At 43.6% G+C, this 19,614-nt stretch overlaps 1 protein-coding gene across 1 annotated transcript; it reads left to right on the top strand.

The window, feature by feature from the left end:
• Positions 1-128: 128 nt before the first annotated feature.
• Positions 129-18,938, top strand: gfpt1 (glutamine--fructose-6-phosphate transaminase 1). Its single transcript, XM_080533012.1, has 19 exons — positions 129-162; positions 2,938-3,045; positions 3,444-3,551; positions 3,728-3,853; positions 4,049-4,107; positions 4,193-4,327; positions 4,426-4,487; positions 4,765-4,844; positions 4,935-5,043; positions 6,094-6,257; positions 7,870-7,965; positions 8,125-8,222; positions 8,432-8,552; positions 10,060-10,217; positions 13,460-13,574; positions 14,528-14,655; positions 15,161-15,328; positions 15,666-15,827; positions 16,488-18,938. Exons 1-19 carry the CDS (start codon positions 156-158, stop codon positions 16,530-16,532), a joined length of 2,049 nt encoding a protein of 682 aa, XP_080389138.1. The 5' UTR covers positions 129-155; the 3' UTR covers positions 16,533-18,938.
• The last annotated feature ends 676 nt before the right edge of the window (positions 18,939-19,614 follow it).

Below are 19,614 nucleotides of genomic sequence, written 5' to 3'. Positions count from 1 at the left end.
GTGAGCAGGTAAGAAGAGAGTGACAGCCGTTGCACCAATCGGAGAAGAGTGTCGAGGGGGAGTAATTGGCTCTTATTCAATGAAATTTAACGGGGGCGGATCCTCCGTGATAGACGACGTCAGATGAGGAACTGCTTGGCAACAGAGGCGTAGACATGTGTGGTGAGTATTACATAGAATATAAAATAATATCTGTACCTTTGTAACAATTTACACTAGTATATATGTAGGGTAACTTATACCCAGTTGTTTGATGAACACGGAAGAGTTTTTAAGGAAGTCTGTCTCAATTTGTTAGGCAAGGCATCATCAGCCAGAAAGCTTCAAGCTTGCCAACCGAAATAAGTTAGCTAATAGCTCGCTTGCTTGCTTGCTAGCACCAGCTGATGGAATTGATGAGTTCTTATTGTGTGTCTAGGTGAACTTGTGAATTAGTTGTGCCATCTGATTCCTCCTGATCATGTTTAAATATAAGGTTGTCAGAATTGAGTAGCTATGAGTTTTCTATTATTGGATGTGCCCCGCTAGTTGTAACTACTGAACACACGCCCATCATCTGGACTAGCTAGAGGGCAGCTCGGCGCAAATCCGACCAAATGTCGCTTGACAGCCACAAGAGAAGCTACTATCGAATTGCGAAATGACCGTAATGAATGCCCTAGTGCTGTTGTCAACCGGAGTTGTAAGCTATCATAACCTAGGCTGTTCCTAGTATGAGTGGAAAAGGGGCACACGCACTGCGCCAGTATCCTAGTGGGTCATCATCACTGACGGGCTTCGCTCAGTTCCAGCTCCATAGGAATACATGACATGATGTTACTATATAAGATACATGTTCAAGTAAGGGAGTCAATGTTGCCCTAGAAACATCTGTATGGGAATTGTCTTGTGTATACTCCACACACCATAATAACATGTTCTTGACATTCGTTTTCAACATGAGTGTCTGATTATTGGTCATCTCTCCTCTACTGTCTCAACACTGTTGTGTTTTTGAATGGTTCGTGTTTGAATGTTTACAAATACTACCTTTGCACATACCATATTTTTGCACATTGTACATACCTCTTTCTGGTATAGCCTCTATTTATACATCTGTATAAATACCGTGCAGTATACACACCATACTATAGCTACCTTAACTGCATAGCTTACGGCTATCCTCTCCTGTATCTCTAACTGCTGTAGGCCTACTTGCCATACTGTACCTATCACTATCATGTTTTATATCACTATTTGCACTTCTGGTTAGATGCTAAACTGCATTTCATTTTGTTGTCTGGTACTTATACTCTGCAATGACAATAAAGTTGAATATCTAATCTAAAATTCACATTTTGGTTGGAGGATTTGCCTTCTGGGGATGAGGGTGAACTTGGCATTGAGAAATCCCATTAGAAGAAGGGTCACCCGAGAAGGAGGAACACTGCCTCTTCTCAGTGTTTCTCTTGTCTAAGGACAAACTCAAACCTAATGGCGTGCCAAAAATAGTTGCTCTTACTGATGTTCTATTATTACATTTTTACCCCATGAGCAGAGATTTTACGAAACGTCCTAATATCTTCTACTCCATCCTTATTAGGCTAACCCTAGCTCTCTTTGAACAAAGCTGAGCCTTGTTTGAACCCACCTTGCATTGGCCATTCACCCCCTACTACCTTCCTCCATCTGACTCTGCCCAGCTGCTCTCAATGGCTGCTCTGTGTGCCCAGAGTGCCTCGGTCAGTACATAGTCCCTCTTTATTGAATCACTCCCCCCAAAATATCCTCATGTACGTGGGATCTTGAGTCATGGAGTGTTGCACTAAATGTGTGGAAAGATCAGAATTTCAATTCCAGCATTCTAGTAAATGGACTTCATTTAGCCTATATAGCGCCTTTATCCAAAGCGCTTTACAATGGCCTCGCATTCACCTATTCACACTCACATTCACACACCAGCTCTTGACTCTGGCCTTCATCATGTTAATGGCTTGTGTTCTGACTAGTATGCGGTCATTGTTATTGTGGAGAGCTAATCTATGTGGATTGGGGTATTAGTGCCTTGTTGGTGGTTGGAGCCTATTTCCATACTCCATAGAACCCGTCTTACTCGCTACTTCTACTTCTAGGCCTACATTGAAGTTTGATTGACTGTGAGCAATTTTAGTCCTAAGCCATAACATGAGCCTACTTGTCTAAGAAATTATGAATAATAGTAGGTGATGTCGAAGATAACATATGTTGGCTTGTTGAACAAAGGTTTATTGTAAGCTAAACGTTATGACACTTTTTCTTTTTTTGCAGTAAAGACCTAACTGTATTCATAATTGTCATATAGGTATTCTCAGATATGCTCAACCTGAACACTGAATGAACTGCAAGAAATACAGGAGTTATAGGCTAGTGTCCTGCAGCTGATCATTCTGTATGAATTCCCCCTGGACACCCAACACTAGAACACTCTATTCCACTGTCCATGTCTGAAGGCAACTCTCCTCTTCCCTGTTTAACTTTCCTGGAACAGATAACATTCAAACGGTGCCGGGATATGAGAGGAAGAGATGGGCGTGAGAACTGTGTTCCGCACAACTATATTGTTTCTTACCATACCAGTACCAACTGTCAGCTCTAGAACCATAGACCCAACACTACCTCCCTAAAAGAGATTAGACTAGTCATTCTGGTTTCTTCTTTTGTCCCATTGTCTGTGTTGACATACTGTTGACACTAAATGTCAGGTCAGGTGTATGATTAATATACGGCCTGCAGCAATATAGCACCAGCAATTTAATCTACATATAGGCTATTCCAGCCTCTCCAACACATGGCTTGTTGTCTTAATCTTGCTTGGCCTCTACCCGTAAGGTATTATTAGGCTACTTTTAATTGAAGTGAAATACATTTTCTGTCATTTTGTGTCCCTCAGTTCAAATGTCCCTCCACCCCTTCCCTCAGGAATATTTGCCTATCTGAACTACCATGTGCCACGGACCCGCCGCGACATCCTGGAGATTCTCCTTAAAGGCCTGCAGCGCCTGGAGTACCGGGGCTACGACTCTGCTGGTGAGGGAGATGGAGACGGCTTGTGTCAACAACACACACAGCCTGTCTGCCTTTTTATCAGCTGCTCTTCCCTCTCACTGCCCATCTGCCTGCCTGCCTTTTAGGCCTGGCCCTGCATGAAGGTTATTCAGATAATATAATATATCGGCTATGTTTTTGGTTTTTCTTTCTTAATTTTCAAACAATGATTAATCGTTTTCTTCACTTCTCTTCTTTTGAAACAGCAGTGAGCAGCCCTTTCCAGTCTATTGTTTTTGCTAAGCTTGCATTTTAAACTGTGGTTGTATTAATGTTTGGTGTGATAGACGACATATTCATTGCACAAAGCTTTAAGAGGCCCTATAGGCCTTTCTTTAGCCATTGGCATTCCTTGTGGAAATGAAATGTTCTTTTTTTAGGTGTGGGAATTGATGGTGGGAACGGCAAGGAATGGGAGACAAAAGCGAGATCCATCCAGCTGATCAAGCAGCGTGGAAAAGTGAAGGCGCTTGACGAGGAAATCCATAGTAAGTCTTTGTTCATGCGTCTTTGGGGCTTATGCATGTTAGCATTTATGTTTATTCATTAGATAAGCTGATTGAAAGGAATAGAATGTATGCCTCCAAAAATAGTTGAGTACTGCATGTGGATATGTATAATTTTTAGAAGTAACATGTTGTCTTGTCCTTGTGGTGACTTACAGAACAACAGGACATTGACCTGGATGTGGAGTTTGATGTCCACCTTGGCATCGCTCACACTCGCTGGGCTACCCATGGGGAACCCAGCCCTGTCAACAGCCACCCACAGAGGTCTGATAAGAGCAATGGTCAGTACCAGTGATATCCCTCAAGTAGTACTTAGTATTAGCATTCGCCATTAGGACTTCGAAGCCCATTTTTGCTAGATTTCATACAGTCTTGTATACCAATATCTCTTGTGCCCATCATGGCATTGAGAGTGAAGATTCATGCATTTTGATTAAGTGTGTGTATTTTATCATGATGACCTTTCTCATTTACAGAGTTCATCGTCGTTCACAATGGAATTATTACTAACTACAAAGACCTGAAGAAATTCCTGGTTAGCAAATAACTTTTTTTCAACTATATTTACATACTGACAAGAGTTACCAGGATGCCATTACAGCCTTTCTTTCTTTCCACAGGAGAGCAAAGGATATGAGTTTGAGTCTGAGACAGACACAGAGAGTATCGCCAAGCTGGTGAAGTACATGTATGACAACCGTGAGAGTGATGACATAAGCTTTCCCACGCTGGTGGAGAGGGTGACCCAGCAGCTGGTAAGAGCCTGTTCATCCTCAGCACTACTCCTGAGGTGGTCCAGAGATAACTTCACTGGTCTGTGTCACGATTACGACTGTTTTATCTTATCTTGTAGGAGGGAGCTTTTGCCCTGGTCTTCAAGAGTGTCCATTACCCAGGCGAGGCTGTAGCCACGAGGTACATTTCTACTGCACTTACTATACTGCTGGTGCTTCTACCAAGGCCTATGCAGTACTGTAATCATTTATGTCTGCTGTTGCAAATACCTTTAATTTCCTCTCAGGAGTTCTACCACCTTCAAAATCTCAGAGCATAATATGCTGTAGATGATCATGTCATTACCAAGGGCGTAGGAGACAGGGAACTGTGTGTGTCCCCTCGTGTCCAGCAGACTTCTACACCCTTCACCCTCATGATGCATGGTGATTGTGATTATCCATGTTTATGTTTCCAGGAGGGGAGGTCCGCTGCTGATTGGAGTGAGATGTGACCACAAGCTGTCCACAGATCACATTCCTATCCTGTACCGCTCATGTAAGTCTGGAGTCCCTCCTTTCTCCTTGTTGTCAGGGTGAGATCCAATCAGCAGCTCTGAGCTCTAGTGTGTCTCTCGTATCTCTTCAGCTGGGAAGGACAAGAAGGGGTGCCCCATCCTGCCCAGGACGGACCAGGACACCTGCCTCTTCCCTGTGGACCAGAAGTCTGTAGAGTACTACTTTGCCTCTGACGCCAGGTCAGTCCTGACTGTCCTCACTCTTACCATCTGTCAAGGCTTACCGTTCACTTGCCCCATACCATTATTTGATATGCTGACTGTAGGGGTAGGAAATATGAGCTAAAATCCATATCACAATATGTTCCACTGTCCGGACGATATTGATATGATATCACGCTATACAAGACAAAAACATATTTTAAAAAATGTGTCATTGCTCATCTTGTCATTGCGAGTACCGTCAGTGAATGAATGATTGATTGCGAAGTGGGAGTCGCGTTTGTCTTCGGGCGTGCTCCGGGGCTAACTGTTGCATGCTTTCAGATGCATTCCTCATTGACAGATATACATTTGTTTTCAGGTTGCTGGGGTTTCCACCTTTGGCTAAAACATCACAGCGACACTGTGTATTGTTTATTGGTCAAGGTCTGAGATTTTGAACCCAAACTAATTCCAAACGACAGAGCCCTTTCTTTTTGTCCTCTTGATCAACATCACTTTCTGCATGTTCGCTCAGCTTTGATGGTTCACTTTTGCACTTATAATATATTATATGGGATATATTCTTATAACCTTTAGTTCAATCTCATGAGTTGTTCACTGTGTGCGCAAACTGCAGCTGCCTATGCACGCTTGTGTGTTGCTACTTTCGAGCAACCAACGTCTAGGTCAACATATTAACATGCTACTTTTTTTCTGTGAGAACCTTGAGAGATAGTATTTTTTAATAAAAAAAATTAGTTGATACTATTTTTTTTTTATTGATACTAAAAAATAGATAGCTACTATCACTCAATTGACATTTTGAACAAAACAATATGAATGCAAAATTGGAACGGTATCCACAGTATAGAAAAATCCATATTGTGGCGCAACATAATACCAGTAGTCACGTTCATACTGATATAGCACCCAGGACTAGCTGACTGCTTGGTACAACTCTCACTCTCTTGGCCTGAATTGTTTGGCTACAGTTTCCTCCTTGGAAAGTGGGTTTCAACTTAATCTATTATATTAGGATCTTAAATTTAATTGACAGTTGGATGTGACCCTCTGTTGTCATGGCAGCGCGGTGATTGAGCATACCAACCGGGTAATCTTCCTGGAGGACGATGATGTGGCGGCGGTGATGGACGGACGGCTCGCCATCCATCGTATCAAGCGCACGGTTGGGGACCACCCTGCCCGCGCCATCCAGACCCTACAGATGGAGCTGCAGCAGATCATGAAGGGTGAGTGGACGGGTGGATCCCGGCACAGTAGAGCTTCAACCCCTCTCTAAAGATGAGTTGGTAGCTGATCCAGAATAGTGGGGGGAAATATCTATAGAGTTGAGTATCGCGATGCTAAATCACAATATATTGTATTATTGAATCGCAATAAATCAAGAATGTATTGAATCGCAGCCTATAATAGTGTTGTGAGATCCCTGGCAATTACCACCCCTAATTGCCAGTACAGATAACAATATAACAGCATGTAAGATGAGAAAGTTCTACTCTGCCCTCCCCTGCCTGCAGTAACAATGTAGCAACAATATTGTAACAACATGGTGAAAGTACTACCCTGCCCTGTAATTTTGCACAGGAACCTGTTATTACTGTAGTGTACAGCTATAAACAACAGCAGTATGCTATGTTGCTCACCTGGTTCTGAGGCCCCCGTAGTGGGGCCTCCTTTGTCACTCACAGCCAGGTGTTTGTGAACCAGCCTGGTTAACTCAAGGCCCAAGGCAAGAGCCCTGCATCAAAATGAAAGGCCTCAGCCATCCTTGCTCCATCTCCAGGAGGCCTCCACAGCCCCCGATAAACACAGCACTGTACCACTGGGGTCATTAGCAGCTCCAGAGCTTGTTGCTTGGAAACGTTAACTTCCTGTGAAGCACACTGTGACTAAAGCTTTCATGTTGTCAGGCCTTCTGAGGATTATTCTCTGTGTGACATTACCCAAGCGATCCAGCAGAGGGCAGTGGTAGATTGTTATTGATCATTTGGAAGACATTCCTTTGCGGTCCTGTCATTAAAGCCCCTCTCTCCTCCTTAGTCTCAGTTCCAGGAGCTCTGCAGAAAGAACAAAATTCACATGACCTAAATTACTGTTAGAGGCAGGCTGCAAAACACTCGTATTTCTTCTGTCACAAATGGCTGTGTGAGGAAACCGCCATCTCCCTGTAGGCACTTGTTTGTTTTCTTAAAGTGAAGAGATAAGTTACGAGCTGTCTGTATTACAGAGCAATCTCCTTTGAAGTCACGATTTTCTCATGTGCAGTCCAATGCCCCAAAAGTTCAAAACAACTTTTTCACGGTGGGCTTCTTTTAATCGGTTGCTGTGCGTCCACAAAGCCCTTTTCATAATGCCTCATGTTGGCACCATGTTAGTACCACCTGGAGAAATGCACTAGAAGAATACAAAAGACTGTCACCCCCAGTGTCCAACCCCATGCACACTACAATGAACATATTACAGTATTATAACTATTGCACACTTCTGGATTACTTGCATACCATTGGACTAATTTATTACTGTATTATATTATATTGCATTTCATATCATCATACTCTGCTCAGCATTTTTGCACTATTGAAGCCACTGTAAAATCCATCACTTTATTACTTTTTCAATGTAGGGTTACTTTTTTACTTACTTACTTACGTTACTTATTATTATTGTGTTTTTTGTATCTGAATGTTGCAATGTTGAGGAACCAAAGCCAAAGAACTTTACTGTTGTGTACTTGTACAGTAAGATGTAATAAAAGCGATTCTGATTCTGATGTTCTAAAAGGCATAAAATGAACTTGTTGAGGGTGCTGACTAATTTATGTATTTTTTTCAACCCCTGCAGGTAACTACAGCTCCTTCATGCAGAAGGAGATCTTTGAACAGCCAGAGTCTGTGGTCAACACCATGAGAGGAAGAGTCAACTTTGATGACAACACAGGTTAGAGGACACAACCGTAATGAAACATTTAATAGGCCTAACCTAACCACTGTCAAGGTTTCATGCAGTCCTTCTTATCTCGCTCTCTCTCTATGAGATGGGAAAGGATAGATGATATACTGCATTTTGATTTGTGGCTGTTTATGTTTGCATACACAGTGACCCTGGGCGGACTGAAAGATCACATCAAAGAGATCCAGAGATGTCGACGGCTCATCCTCATTGCCTGTGGAACCAGCTTCCATGCTGGAGTGGCGGTTAGTACTGAATCACCAGGATGGAAACAGATCTGTTGAAACGCCTGTAATACACCAAGATAGAAAAGGAAAAAGAACAAACAAGGATGTAGATGGATGTTGGTGCTTTGGAGTGTAGGGGGGGAACTGTTCCGTAGTGGGGGAACTGTTCCGTAGTGGGGGAGGCTTGTACTACACAGATGATGAGGAGTGGTGATGTTTCCTCGCAGACTCGCCAGGTGCTGGAAGAGCTGACTGAGCTGCCTGTTATGGTGGAGCTGGCCAGCGACTTCCTGGACAGAAACACGCCGGTGTTCCGTGACGACGTCTGCTTCTTCATCAGTCAATCAGGTGGGCGGATCGGCGGAATCTGGATCGCTTTGGTGCAGGGTTCTGTTTGTGTGCACTAGGGGTGGGACAAAATATTGATACAGCAATTATCGTATCGTGGCCTCTCGCGATACGATTATCGTTTCACGTGGCAAAATATACATAAATGCTTTTTTGGCGGCAGCTTAACGCGAGCAATACGTTTTATTAAATGTATTTGTTATGTTGTCTCTCATCCGCACGCATCGTATTCCCACGCTGTGGGTCTGGCGACAATAATACATTTTCCAGTCTGACGTTTTCTAAATAAAATCGATTCTAAGTCTTAAGCACACAGAAGCCATTAAAAAGGTTTATTTTGAAAGTCTCCCCCTGCGTCTGATCCTGATGTTATAGAAGCAGCGTCGCAGCAGGGTAAGCTAGGTAAAGGGGTACGCGAGCCAGTCTCGGGCCAGTCTCGAGCGCCGGAGGGCACACTGGGCTGGACGAGGCATTCCATGACTGCTGATCAGATTTCCAGAGCGAATTTACAAACGCAGCCTAGGGCTTAACCACTCGCAGACTCGTTTTTTTTTCATAAAACGAAGCGAAAGTTTTAAAGTACCCACTCGATATAATAAACAACAGTTTAACGATCACTAAATAATTTGTGGATTGGATTCACTATTCTCGTTTGCCATAGGCTACTGGTAAGGGAGACTTTAGTAAATACTTTTATTTTTCATCTAATTATGTGTAGTTATGTGTTTCTAGCATGTAGATGTTCTATCAGCATGTTGTGATGTTCTAAAAATTAAGAAGATGAATGGCTGAAATGGCGTAAAGCGGGGGGAAACAAATTTGACATCTAAAGTCTGGAACGATTATATTTCAAAACGAGGCTTCCCTTTAACTTCCTGAGGGGCTACGACTATTACTAAGTCTATCTGGGTTTATTTGCAATGACCTTTGCCTGTACAGTGTTGTGGAAAACGAAGGTTTCTGCCGAATGCTGCTGACACCGGAACCACGTTATGAAATACCAGTTAACACAGATATTGTGATATATCGTTGATGAATTGTCTTACAATGTATAGATTATCGCAGAATCGATGTACTGCGATACTATTGGTAGTACGGGCGGGAAAATATTGTACGGTAACGATACGTGAGTTACCTTGCGATTCCCACCCCTAGTGTGCAAGTTCCATTCCCTCTCTTCATGGACTTGAAAATTGCCACTGTGTCTGCCACCGTCACTCAAATAAATGCAGACAGTCCTCTTCCTTTTTTCATTGTGCCTGTGGTTACACATTCTCCCACACTAAAAGAGCGTTTACTAGCCAAGTCCCACACAAATAACCACATGCCATTTCCATTGACCTTTTTCCACTGCTGAATTCATGTACAGTATAGATGCAGAATAGGTACACTGATTGGCATTTAATGAGTCTTATATTGTTTTCAGGTTTCACATAGCTCAAGTATTGATGGTCTTCAACTTCATCTATCCTTTCTTGATGGTGGCATGTCTTATGGTTTCCTGTAGGAGAGACAGCAGACAGCCTCATGGCCCTGCGCTACTGTAAGGAGAGGGGGGCTCTGACCGTGGGCATCACCAACACCGTGGGCAGCTCCATCTCCAGGGAGACCGACTGTGGGGTGCATATCAACGCTGGGCCAGAGGTCGGGGTGGCCAGCACCAAGGTGAGGAGTAGGCTGGCAGAGAGCTAGCTACCTCTCTCAGCTCTTATAGACCTAGCTCATACTGTAGCATTCCCTCATCTTGATGCCTTTCCCATACCCTCATTCTTCACATACCGTCTGACAGACTCTCGGCTGCTGAAACAGGACACCTTTCCATCACCATCTTCTCTTGAGTTTGTTAAAACAAGAAATGCGGGCAGGTTGATGTATCTGGAAAGGATTTCCTTTCAGGGTGGAGTATTAGTCGTGAGGGTGAGGGGAATTCCAGCTTTCTCACTCTTGACTGTCTTAACTGCTCAGATGGCTTTAGAGGTGATGGAGATTAATGGGCGCAGAGATTTGTTGGTGCACAGCTATGTAGTCCAGGGGAAGTTTCGCATGGCTTGGTCTATTTAATAGGCTGTATAACACAATACACTAATTATAGTAGGACATAGGTTCAAGCCAATATCCTGCGCTGGGGGTTTTCTTCCTAGTTAATATTAATGTGAGGCCTGAAGAAATTGGCCACTAATGTCAATGCATAGCACATGTGGTTCATCCACATCTCAAAAGAGAGCGCTTTAATGTAGGATGTGTGCCTCCCTTTGGAAATAGCTATATTGCAACAATCAGCTTAATACAGATCCCCTAGAGTGGTTGAGAAGCCTGATATTCTCATCTTTACAAAAAAAAAAAAGTAGAGATCCTTGTCACTGCTGCCTCCCCTCCTCCTCCTTTACTCTGAGCAGTGAGCTAACAGAGCTGCCAGAGTGAGGTTTGAGATGGCTGGAGCAAGTCCTACTCAGCAGTGGAGCCTCAGTCCCAGCTGGAGAAAGGGGGAAGGGGCAGCAGCAGGTCCCTCCCTGCTCTGGCTCTCAGGCTTGGCTCACAGAGTCTCAGGCAGGTCCAAGGCTCCAGCTCAGAGAGCCTGGAGTGTACGCCTCGAAGACGCCATGCTTTACTGCCTGGCTGGCCCACACACCCACACCCAGCACATCTCGGCCCAGCCCAGCACAGCTCACAATGTCACAGGAGATGTTTCATCAACTGCCTTTTGCATGCGTCTCCTGTCTCTCTTTCTGACATCTGGTTATGACAATGACACAATTCTGATTAACTTACTTTCAGGGGGGGAAATTCACTTGCTTACTTGTTATTCCTCCTACAGTCAAAGTATTCCAGAACAAAGGCTGCTAAAATCAGGTCAGGGAGAATGAGAGGGGAATAGCCTGAGAACACACCACTCATTGACGTGTGTATGTGTCTTCCCCTTGGATAAACACAGAAAATTAGTGGAGTGAATACAAGCAAACGAGAGCCACCTGTAGCCTTTGTCTGAAAGGAAAAAGAGCATTTGGGGTTTTTTCCATGTTACTGTTTGAGAGGCGGGATCCGACTTGAAGGGCATGTGACGAACGTTGGAGGGCTCTCAGGGTCACAGCTGCATCAGTGTGTGAGGCATTTAAGCGTGTAGTGTGACTTGCACTCCTCAACGACATTATGGATGGACTGATGTTTCCATTAACATAGCAGAGGACCCTAGCTTTAGCTTTAATGTGTGGATTAGATGCACAGCCACAACCTAGTGGTTATGAAGGTTTGTGGTTACTGTGCTGTCAGGGAAAATAACTGTGAATGTTTTACAACCATGCCCTTGGCTCCAAGTCATGGCACTGCAGAGTCCAGAGGGTGCCTTCAAATGACTTGGCTCCTTTTGAAGAACGTTGATTGAATCTCTCAAATGGGCACGGAAAGCCTCCAAACATGCCTAGAATGAAGGAAGAGAGAGGGGGGGAGACAGAGAGAGAAAAAATGGACTGAGAGAGTTGATGACGGCAGTGGCCCAGGGGTGACATTTTCTTCATAAAAGAGACGAGAAAACATGTCTTTATTGTCTCTGAGGCTTCACTAGTGGTTTAATGCTGCCTGTTTGTGTTAGTGTCTTATTGTCAGATGTGTTCATCTGTGAGAGTGTGGGCCCCTCTACAGAAGAGTGTGTGTGCGAGAATATGCACATGCGTGTGTTCGATTTTATTTTATTTATTAGGATCCCCATGAGCTGATGCAAAGCATCATCTACTCTTCATGGGGTCCACACAAAACATACAAGAAACCATCATAAAAACATAGAACAAAGAAGAATAACATCAACATGCATAACATCACGAAACATATAAGAAAGGAGAAAAACATCAACATACAAAAATAAAAACAAAGTAAAAGTCAGCAACGCTCACGGCAACTACACAAATCTAATGCGTATGATGTGTTGCTTCACTTGTTTTTTTAAACTGATTTTATTCTGGGTTTTTGAGGTATATAGATATGACGTGGTAGGCCGTTCCACTCAGCCATAGCTCTATACAGCACTGTACATTGTTTCAATGTTACCACTGGTGGCATGTCTGGTGGGGTATGAGTGTGCATCAGAGCTGAGTGTAAGCTGCCTATACAAACAGACAGGGGTTTTCAGAACATTCATATTTTTTACAAATGAAAGAAGTGATGCTTTTAACCTCATCAACTTTAAGCCAAAAGAGTCTGTCATGCATGCCGTTTATATTTGCTCTCATTGTGCACTGCAGGGCAAGTTGAGCTGCTCTGTTTTGAAACCGTTGTAGCTTCCCTAGATTTGTTTTAGTAGTGCTTGACCTGTCCTACTTGTGATAATACTAGGGTCTGTGGGACATGTTTGGTCAGATGTGGGGGCGGCTGTGGCTCAGGAAGTAGAGCCGGCGCCTAATGATCGCAAGGTCAGCAGTTCAGCGCTTCGAACCCCGGCTGGCCACCTGTGTCTTTGAGCAAGGCACTGAACCCCTAATTGCTCCAGGGTCGCCGTCTGTGGCGGACCCCTTGCCTAGAACATAAACTGTGTACATGTGTCCGTCCTGCAGCCCATCTCTCCATCCTCCTCTCATCTGGTGCTCATTATTAGCTGGTGCAGCTTTGGCAAATAATGCAGGCGCGGACAAGAAGCTACGGCTCCGGAAAGTGTGCTGAAAATGCAAACAACGTTGAGTCATTGCTGAGCTCATGGTTGTTGTCATCTCTGGCCCAGGATGCCAAGAGGACTGTGATGCTCTTTTGTTTCGACACACGGCCGCCCTATAGGTGTGTTAATCTCTCATCCCTCTGAGAGAACCAGCTGTCATGGCTTTAGCTCTGTGATTATACTCCACTGTACTGATTCCTCTGTAAACTGTAAGTGTGTGTGTGTGTGTGTGTGTGTGTGTGTGTGTGTGTGTGTTGTCCTCCTCCAGGCCTACACCAGTCAGTTTGTGGCTCTCATCATGTTTGCGCTGTTGATGTGCGACGACAGGATTTCCATGCAGCCCCGGCGACGTGAGATCATTCAGGGCCTGCGAGTGTTGCCAGGTAGGCCACACCCCCCTCTCTAAATACCCTACCACTGCACACTGGCACACACAGACCACACCCACCCACGCTGGCATGGATTCATACAGGGGGTGCAGATTTTTAGATACACATGAATCAAAAGACAAACTGTAAATGTTGATCAGCAGCACGTCATGGAGTTAAGAAAGTGATAGAGAGGAGGTCATTTTCTTTTCTTATTTTTCTTATAAAGTTATTTTTTCTGAGTGGGGCAGTCCCATTTTATTGGACAGATATAGTGAAGACAGACAGGAAAAGTAAGGAGAAGAAGGGAGAGAGGGCATGTCAGCCGGGCATGGGCCGGATTCGAACCCATGCCGACATGGGCATATGTGTGCACTGTAGACCACTGGACCACCCCAGGCCACGGGAGAGTCATTTTCATTGGCCTCCCTGAAACTAGTTCAGTTTTCTGGATTGTTTTTGTTTTTGTTTAAGCAATGTGCTTTGAAATCAGAGAGGAGGCGGGGGCAGGGCGCTTCAGCTGTGCTAGTCCTGGCTGTTAACCCTGGCCCGTTCCTCTGGACCTCAAGTATCAGCTGGGGTGTTCCTCATGGTATGAGGTCAGGAATGTTTGGCCCCTGCTCAGTCCGCCCTCCCTGCCTGATGTCCTCGTTGACCCAAGAGTCCTCGTTGACCCCAGCCTGCAGGACTTGTGCATGCTGGCCTGATGGTGTCATAGGATGGGTGTTACTGTTTACTTTTTTTTCATGCAAGAGTTTGACTTTGGTGGAAGAAGGCATTTTCAGACGTGGCGTAGAGATAGACTCAGCTCAAAATATTTGTAAACACCCTTTTAACTTTGGTTTCACTCAAATCTACAGAAATACAACCATGAACTGGGTTGAAGAGAATGGTTTGATGGGGGTCATCATCTCATGTATAACCCTTATTATAACAATATTGTGTGTGCGTGTGCGTGTGCGTGTCAGATCTGATCAAGGAGGTGCTGAGCCTGGATGAAGAGATCCAGAGGCTGGCGGCAGAGCTGTACCAACAGAAGAGTGTGCTGATCATGGGCCGAGGCTACCACTACGCCACCTGCCTGGAGGGGGCACTGGTCAGCACACTAACCCTCCCTCCCCTTCCTCCATCCCCCCACTCCTTAAAATTACTTCATATGATCTTTTCAGACCTGAAAACCGTCCAAGTCTCATGCATGAAATTCCAATCAGTGTGATATGATACCACAAAAAATTATAATTATGAAGCATTTAATAAGGCCACTATGAGTGATTGCAAAATGCCTGTGCAGAAAAAACAGACGCACATTTGAAGCGGAAAGACTTTGGATCAGTGTGCTCCTAAATGACCTGATTCTCCAAGCCAATATGAACGGACCTAGAGGGAGTTGGAGATGTAGGCCATTCATGTTCTTTAGATAGCTAGCTACATGTAGAGGATATCCATCCCTGTTCAGACTGGTTGTACCCCTGAGTGTTCTTTAGATAGCTAGCTACATGTAGAGGATATCCATCCGTGTTCAGACTGGTTGTACCCCTGAGTGTGTGTATAGGACTATGTCAGTGGTCTCTTATCTAACAGGCCTTTGTGTCCCCCTGTAGAAAATCAAGGAGATCACGTACATGCACTCTGAGGGCATCCTGGCTGGAGAGCTGAAGCACGGCCCTCTGGCCCTGGTGGACAAGCTGATGCCGGTCATTATGATTATCATGAGAGACCTCACCTACAACAAGTGTCAGAACGCCCTGCAGCAGGTGGTGGCTCGCCAGGTGAGAGTCAATCTCACACACACACACACACACACACTAGCAACCACCCAGCTGTTTACTTTCACAAGACCCTGCCATTCCATGCACCACAATAAAGTACAAGGGAGGGGTTATTCCTGCATGACATCATCACCCTCCGTGATGTGCTGCAGATGTGGAGATGTGGACTTAAGCATTGCGTTTGAGGCATGAAAAAGGAAAGTCAAAGCAGGTAATCTTCAGAGGGAGGAACTGAGTATCAGATTCTGATTACTTTTCTTTTTTTTTGCTCCAGGTTAAGGGGAAGGAACAGCGCAGCGTTGCGCCGGAAATCTAACACTGCTTGTTTGGTTTACAGGGCCGACCCATCGTGATCTGTGACAAGGACGACTACGAGACCATCAAGAACTCGAGCCGTACCATCAAAGTGCCGCACTGCGTGGACTGTCTCCAGGGCGTCCTGAGTGTCATCCCCCTGCAGCTGCTCTCTTTCCACCTGGCTGTGCTCAGGGGTTTCGACGTGAGTACCGTCACGGTAGTTCTCCTCTCACCGGCCCCCCTCCTCCAGTCGGCTCCAGGTGGAGGGATACATGGGCCTCACACAGTCTCCTCAGGAGAACTGGACAGAGAAAAGGGTCGTGAAAAGCAATGAATGCCTGTTTTGTTGTTCCACTGAACACTTTAGTGTTGTTTACTGTACAGCATGATACATAAACAGTAATTCTGTTAGGCACTTTCCAAGTTCAGTTTGTTTTGCTGACAGAGGCAAGCGGTTTGGGGGTGGAGGAGTGAAACACATACAGTATATACACACACACACACACACACACACACACACACTTACAGTGATTCAATAACCCTCCCACCACAGGAATCCACTTTCGTGGGGTTGGCAATTTAGATGATGCAGTAGGTTCATAAATGTCATGATGTCATGTGACTGAACAGAACTGCACGATCAGGGGGATAAGAAGCCAGAAATCTTAAGCTGCTGCTGCTCTAACTCACAAAACTCACTCACACTTGCAATAAAAGGGTTTTTGTAGATTTTGTTAAATCCTACTTGCATAGTTTTGTTGTAGCACTTCATCAAAACTGAAAGGCCTTGATAATGTGGGATCCATTTTCAGGGTTGTTGCTTGTCATTTTATGAAATGTTACCTCCTCTTCCCTTCTACAGGTGGACTGTCCAAGAAACCTGGCCAAGTCTGTTACTGTAGAGTGAACTGCACCACTGAAGCCCCAAAACAGCCCTGTCACCACACACACACACACACACACACACACACACACACACACACACGCGCGCACTGCAGGAGCAGGTGGCATACAGATACGAAGAGCTAAGAGAGAAAACATCTTTCCTGTTTCATGTGTCTTGTGTCATGGCTCTTTTTAATGCAATTGTTACTCTTGTACCCAAAACATATATATTCTCACTGTCTCTCCTTTCAGAACACACATTTGAAGGCGTTGTTGTCATATTGTAATCAATTGCATTGTTGTTTTGTCAATGGTGGCAAGTTGTGGGTTGGCAGTGATGTTGGCTGATCTCAGTGGTCCCAGTGGGGTTACTGGACTCTTAAAAACAGTCCTGTGGGTAATCATCCATCTGAAGGAAAGGATGACACAAGGCTGGAGCCATTCACAACCATGCTGATAGTTTCCATGTGGAATATGGACATACTTTTGTTTGGTGACTTGCCACTGACTCAGCTGTTGGCTGAAGAGGAGAGTCTGTGTTGGAAAACCGGACTAGTTACTGTTTATTTGGGGTTTTTGGCAGCTAGTTATTTGAAATGTATTTGTCTGTTACTCTTGTATATGTTGAGTAAAGTGTTAAATCATTCCAAGCCATAGTTGTCTAACATCTGGAGGGCTTTGGGCTTAGACTCAACGTAACCTTTGAGTCTATTGACCAGTTCCAACGGCCTATTGATTGGAGTATTGATTGATTGGGGTTTTGTAGGTTTAAATTACTTTAAAGGCCCACATGGAGCTTACCATAGAGGAGACTGCTTGTGTACACTACAATTGTGTACAATTGCATATGTAGATGAATAGATCAATTGTCTTGAGTCCAAAGAGTCTCATGATAATGCAGTTCTTGTGGTCTGGCAGACTTCATAAGGTAGACTTCACATAGCAAGCCTTCAGTCATCAGATTTGTTTAACAGTTGGCTAAATCAACCATAACTGATTGAAGTTTCTCTTGCTAAGAGTTTGTGTTGTGTGGTGATATCATTAACCCAACTCATTCTCTGAAGATATATTTAGTGACCTAGAGGAACAATTAGCAGTTATTACTGTGTGTGTGTGTGGGTGTGTCCGAGTGGATATGCATCACTACTCAACTCTTCTCTTTGTGTATTTATTTTTTGCCATGTTGCTGACAAGACCCTGTTGCCACGGTTGAGTCTCTGGTTTACAGAAGACCCAAGTCAAATGAAGTTACTGACCATGGTGCAATTTTCACTAACATGTTGCTTACCCATAACCTGCCACCAAATTGCAATTTTGGGACCATAGTATTCCTTTTTTTCCTTCTTGATTTTGATGTGTTTTTTCATTTGGTAGATTGATTTTTTTTTAATCAATATTGTTTCCTTGATTCAAATGTGACTGACATGTAAGATGCCCCTTTGCTCAAACAATCACCATAATTACAAAGGCTTATGAAGAAACCAAAACATCTTTTATTACCATTTTACATTTTGTAACCATAACGTGTCTTTTAGAGATGCTGTTGAAAGAGGTTTGTGTGTTAGTGATCAGCCCAGAGGAGACATATAAGACGATAGAGTATTGTTACACCATGTAGCTGCTATTTTAGATGGAACTCAAGATGTCAGCTGTGTTTTTCCCCTAATGTCTAATAATGTCATTCTTATACCCCAAGGTCAAAGCAAAGTTGTTCATGTGTGTATGCAAAATGGTCACAGAGAGAGAAACAAAATACTAATTTATGGGGAATATATTTTTGTGTTGATTTCTTATTTTTCAGTTGATTAAGATGCTCATCTCTCTGTTACAATCAAGTCTTAAACTGTATTTAGGCAAAATAACTAACATTGGTATCTTTATTTAGTCGTTGTGTCTGTTTCTTTTTCATTGCATTGCGTTGAACCAGTGTAAGCACCTTTGTTGTCTTAGATCCTAGTGAGGTGGTTTTAAACTGGACAATGCTCTTAGAAGTGCTTTAGTAACCCAAATACAGGGTTTTGACAGGTTTTTTAGACTGGAAGTATCGACATGGGAACTGCACTAAAGGTTAAAGGGCAATCTGGGATTAGTACATCCATTTTGAACTGAATGATAAATAGCGATTGATTCTTGAAGAATGTAATGTATAAATGCCTCATGAGCTTAATTCAACTGTCATTAGATGTCCAAGACAAGTTTTCCTCGGGGGGGATAATAAAGTATATCTTATCTTACACCAGAATGCAAAATATAAGTGTGTTTAACTCTCAGCTGTTTCCCAAAAAAGTAGCAGGGGGATCACTTTGTTGTTTGAATCCCAGATTGCCCCTTTAACACGAGCACCATCTTTTGGGAGTCATTATTATGGGGATGGGACACTATTTATGAACTGATTTATTATTACTGATGCAATAAAGTGTCACGTACTTCTCTATCCATGTGTTTTTTTTATGGGGGTTCAAGTGATACTCTTTATAATGGGATTAGCTTCTTCCAACTTCTCTGTAACATCACATTAGTAACCTGAAGAGTTATCTTTTTCATAGATTCAGTGCCCTCCATATTTAAGCATATCATGCTCAGATTTTAAATTACAATGATGTCAGTAAAATTATTGCAAGAAAATTGCTTGGAATTAATATTTGAGACATGTTAGACTTACTGAAATTCTGCATCTGTCTGGATGCTACAAACTTACCCTTACCCCTAAGCTCATCTGTGATTGTTGGTTCAGATGTCTTGAGTACTTGCAGAATACAATACATCATCCGAAAAGATGCATCTGAATATTGCATATTTTATTAAATCCATTCAAATCATGAGTCATTCTGTGATGCATAACAATAATTGAACAAAACATATATAAAAAATAAAAAAAAGGCTAAATAGCATGAAAGGTTTAAAAGTCATTTAAGAAAATAAAAACAGGTTAAGTCTAAGAAACAACCAGGTAAATGCTGGTGGGGCAACTTGTCTAGGCCACAGAAACACAGAAGGGGTTTCCTTAGGATCAGCTACTGGGAGACAGGAGCACTTTCTTTAAGCAATGACAAAACATGGCAAGTGCCTCTGCAGAGTATCCAGTGGGGGTCCACATGTTAGAG

The sequence above is a fragment of the Nansenia antarctica genome (genome assembly GCF_963989245.1).
Source record: "Nansenia antarctica genome assembly, chromosome: 5".
In the NCBI taxonomy this organism is placed as follows: domain Eukaryota; kingdom Metazoa; phylum Chordata; class Actinopteri; order Argentiniformes; family Microstomatidae; genus Nansenia; species Nansenia antarctica.
This window is presented reverse-complemented; position numbering and strand designations above follow the sequence as displayed.

Excerpts from the sequence above, each read along its gene's own strand:
- gfpt1 (XM_080533012.1), top strand. Across the intron at positions 3,046-3,443 it reads CCGGGGCTACGACTCTGCTG|GTGTGGGAATTGATGGTGGG; the intron begins GTGAGGGAGATG and ends TTCTTTTTTTAG. Across the intron at positions 3,552-3,727 it reads GCTTGACGAGGAAATCCATA|AACAACAGGACATTGACCTG; the intron begins GTAAGTCTTTGT and ends GGTGACTTACAG.